Source organism: Solanum tuberosum, unplaced genomic scaffold (assembly GCF_000226075.1).
Source record: "Solanum tuberosum cultivar DM 1-3 516 R44 unplaced genomic scaffold, SolTub_3.0 scf00060, whole genome shotgun sequence".
NCBI classification, from domain to species: Eukaryota; Viridiplantae; Streptophyta; class Magnoliopsida; order Solanales; family Solanaceae; genus Solanum; species Solanum tuberosum.
In genome coordinates, this window is record NW_006238985.1 from 1,376,946 (window position 1) to 1,381,327 (window position 4,382).

At 33.8% G+C, this 4,382-nt stretch overlaps 1 protein-coding gene across 1 annotated transcript; it reads left to right on the forward strand.

Moving 5' to 3' along the window:
- Positions 1 to 670: 670 nt before the first annotated feature.
- LOC102581046 (pentatricopeptide repeat-containing protein At4g01990, mitochondrial-like) lies at positions 671 to 3,693 on the forward strand. The gene is made up of 2 exons (XM_006344708.2): positions 671 to 1,073; positions 2,338 to 3,693. Exons 1-2 carry the CDS (start codon positions 780 to 782, stop codon positions 3,493 to 3,495), a joined length of 1,452 nt encoding a protein of 483 aa, XP_006344770.1. The 5' UTR covers positions 671 to 779; the 3' UTR covers positions 3,496 to 3,693.
- Positions 3,694 to 4,382: the final 689 nt, after the last annotated feature.

A 4,382-nucleotide genomic window follows, 5' to 3' on the forward strand; every position in this document is an offset into this window, starting at 1 on the left:
ACATGTAGGAATTTAAAAATTCAGCTTTTTTTTCACGCACTTTTAGGAGAGTGCACTCACTCTCTCTGCCACATCATCCCTTAGGAGGTGTTTTTAATCACTTGAAAGATGTTAAGGGAGGTATTTAAACACCCGTATAATTTAAGTGTTAAAGTAAGTTATGCTGCCAAGTTTAGGAGAATTTTTATGTATTTTCTCAATATGAATTTTTTGATATAATTATTGATTTGTATCATTTCATTTGAGCATATCATACGCTCATAGAATACAATAATAATTTCAATTGCAATGATAAATAGACAATGACCACATGCAATGATAGAGATGACAATAATAACACAATAACAATGCATTAGGAGTTTTCAAAAATTTGTATTGACACATAAATCTTATATAGGATTCTTCCATAGGAATTAGGATTATAAGATTTTAGAAAATGTAAGTTTTGAAGTAAAAGTACGAATGTGGTTGAATTTGAATCAATGGGTATCGCATAAATGTTTTTTTTTTTACTATCCTATATTTTTACTATTTTTGAATGAATTTCAAAAGATTGAATATTTATTGAGATATATTTTTTTTGAAAAAGTCAAATAATCTTCAACCTAATTGAAAGTTTTTAAAATTCATATTGGTCTCTTATTTTCCACAAGTGTATTGGTTAATTTTTGTATATTCTTTTTCAATTTTTGTAGCCGTGAAAGTGAAACATTTCTTCTTAGTTATAAACCCTAGTTAAACCCTTTCTTCTTCATCCATCTTACTTCACCACAAAAGAAATGGTGAGCAAAGCTATCTGTTTGAAGCTTCTCCGATCAACAACTTATCGCCGATGTTTCTCAACAGAAACGGCGGTGGCGGAGACCGTATCAACGCCGTCCATCAGCCAAAGAAAACGAATAAGCGACGGTCGCCGGAAATTGTCGGACCTTATCAATAGAGCAGACTCTGAATCTAACTTCAAAGATGCTTTAAACAAATTGGATAACGAAGGGGAATCCATACAAAAGCTAGACATTATTGGCTGTATCAACAATCTCCGTAGAACCGATAGGTTTGATCTTGCCCTTCAGGTATCTATCTTTCATCTCTGAGCATGTTTTTTTTTTCTCTCTAAGTAACTCAATTAAGTATTTACGATGATAAAGTTTACATTTTCCATGGAGATGTTTTTCCTGCAATTTCTTTTTTCATTTCCACTGTTTGTTTGTTGAATGGAAAATATTTTCTGAAAAATGTTTATTATGATTATTTAAGATGGATTGTAATGTCGAAGTGTTGATCGGAATGGTGAAGCATACTAAGAATACAAAGAAAAAATGACTTCCACAAGTCATTTAGTGTTTTCCAATTGAGTTTTCCTTGAAACATTTAGTGTTACAAATTTGTAAGTTTTTTCTAGTTCTTCATTGCTTTTCTCTTTGTTTGCGATTCAGAGTGGTTTTGTCAAATATTCATTACACTAACAATAGTTGGAGTCTCAAATAAATATGCTTGTTGACTTATTGTCTCCAATATAACATTTTTGCTTCAGATAGTAATTCCTTAACCTGCTATAAATCTCTCATTAACAAGATATAAATCAAGTTAATTTCGCTCATAAACTATTGTGCCTAGTCAACTAGGAGTACAAGTTCCAACTAAAAGTGGAAATTGGGGAATATTCTATGACTTGCATAGTGTCAATGCATTTGTGAGAACTATTGTGGAATTGAACCTCGATTTGATCAGAATGGAAAAGGAAAGTGATTGACAAAGAACAACATCACACTTAGTGTAATCCCACAAGTAGACTTTGAAGAGCTTGAGTGTTTCAATCCCGACTCACCTAAAAGAGAATAGTCGTTCTCTTTGCCACATCAACATCTAGGGGTAAAGACTATCAAATAGCCAAGTTCAGGGGAAATTAAGAATACTGATAGTTTAAGCTATATCGTTTATGTGTCATAATCTGAACTTGAGTTGACATACAAATTTTTTGCTCGTAATATCGTGTTTTTTATTTAGTGTCTTGGTCTTGACAAGTTAATAATGAATGAATATGCTATGATTGGGCAAATAGTTGTTTCATAATCACAACAGAAGATTTGTTTGTATTGGCTTTAGTCCAATTTTTTAGACTGTCTGCTGTATTCAATGACTCTATCCAATTCAATTCAATGACCCTTGTTTGAATTGGCTATATTACAGTGACTGGTGCTATTCAAACTATTCTTGTTTCATGAATCATATAATAGTCTTATCGAAGTTGATCTCCTTTTCTTTTACCCTTCAATTACATAAGCTGCTGTTTTTGTTTTGGACATATTGTCTTAATCAATGAACTTCCAAATGCAGCTGTCTGAATGGATGGAAAGCAGCAAAATTATGATCAGCAATGGTGATCGGGCAATACGGATACACCTTCTTGCCAACACAAAGGGAACAGATTCAGCCGAAATGTATTTTGACAGCCTGCAAGAATCTGAAAAAACTAGTAAGACCTATGGAGCACTTCTCAGCTCTTATTGCAGGCAGAAAATGTTTGATAAAGTGTCAAAGCTTTTTGAGAAGATGAAGGAGCTTAATTTTACATCTACTTTAAATTATAACAATGTGATATCTCTTCATTTAAGAAATGGCCAGCCTGAAAAAGTCTCTGCACTGGTTCAAGAAATGGAGCAGAGAAATATTGCAGTTGATATGTTCACCTATAATCAGTTGATGAACAGTTATGCTTTAGTGAAGGATATAGTATCAGTTGAGGCTGTTGTTGAAAAGATGGAAAAGCATCAGGTAAAGTTTGACTGGCTCACATATGGAAACCTAGCTGGGATATATATCAATACCGGCTACCTTGATAAGGCGAATGATATTCTCCAAAAGATGGAGAAAATGAAAGATATGCATGACCGTGAAGCTTTCCATACCTTAATCACATTATATCAGAAAACATCTAATCCATCAGGAGTCAATCGCTCATGGGAATTACTAAAGTCAGTTTTCCCAACTCCCAGCAAGTTTAGCTATCTCATCGTGCTTTTGGCTCTATCCAAACTGGGGGACTCGGAAACCCTTGAGAAACGTTTTAGAGAATGGGAGTCAGGTTGTAAATTCTATGACATCAGAGTTTCAAATGTGATGATGGAGTCCTATCTTGACAGAAATATGATCGAAGAAGCAAATTTGCTTTATCAGAATGTGTTGAAACAAGGCGTTGAACCCAACTTAAGGACTTACGATGCATTCACAAATTTCTATATAAAAAATTCGCAGATAGACTTTGCTCTGAAGTATTTGGAGATGGGTGCCAGCAAGGCAAATCCTAAGAAAAAAGTTTGGTTTCCTAAGGATGAATCCATCAAGATGTTTCTAGCTTATTTTGAGGACGACAATAATGACCCTGTTAGAGTTGAGAAGTTCTGCGAGATTATGAAGAAGATTAATCGCCTCGATTCCAGTGTTTATGACTCTCTTCTACGCCCAAACTCTGCAGCCTCTGAAGTGGAACTATGAACACCTTCATGGTCTTGAGGAAAACATGAGAGGCTCATTGCTCAAAGTTTCTCAACCCAGTCCAAGTGGTATGGAATCTGTCGATCTCGCTCTACACTTCCATGTTGCTATTTTTAATGCTCTTTGTACTTTACATTATTGAAGAACTATACTGATTTACCAAGAGAGTTATGTCAGCTCACTAATATTTCTCGCCCATTTTCAGTGCAGATAAAACTGCATACCTAACATGCTCTAATAAATTGAAACAAAAGGAGAATATATACACTTATAACCTATAGCTTGCAATGTTTGATGAATTAATGAACATGCACATTTTCTTGACACACTATTCTATATGCTTGAGTTGGAAATATGTGGTACTAGATGGGACAAAACTAGCACATGAAATTATAACTTGTTCAAATTTTTGAGTATTGATCCATCCATTTATTGGCTCTGACCTACTTATTTCAGCCCATCAAAATTTGGGCTGATGATATCTATGTGAAAAGAAGTGTTCCTTCCGATAAAAAATAATATAGCATGTCGCTCTTTTATTCCCCTGAATTATATAGATTTGACAAATTACTTCTAAAGGTCTACATCAAACTGGTGCTAGTTGATGAAAGTTATTTCAGAAACAAAAAAGTAAGCATGTAGAATATGTAGTCCAGTTATTGCTTTGCAATAACATCCAAGTTGTAAAGATAAAACTAATTTTGATGGAAAGGGAACAGAGTCTGTAATATGCTTTTGAAGGGAGGAAATGGGTAATAGTTTGACCCTTCACATATTGATGAAGGAAAACAATAAGTACATCGGTAATGAATTTCTTAATAAAAGATTGTGCAACTTGATTAAAAATTTAGCTCATGAGATAAAAATTGTCTATGATTATATAAGAT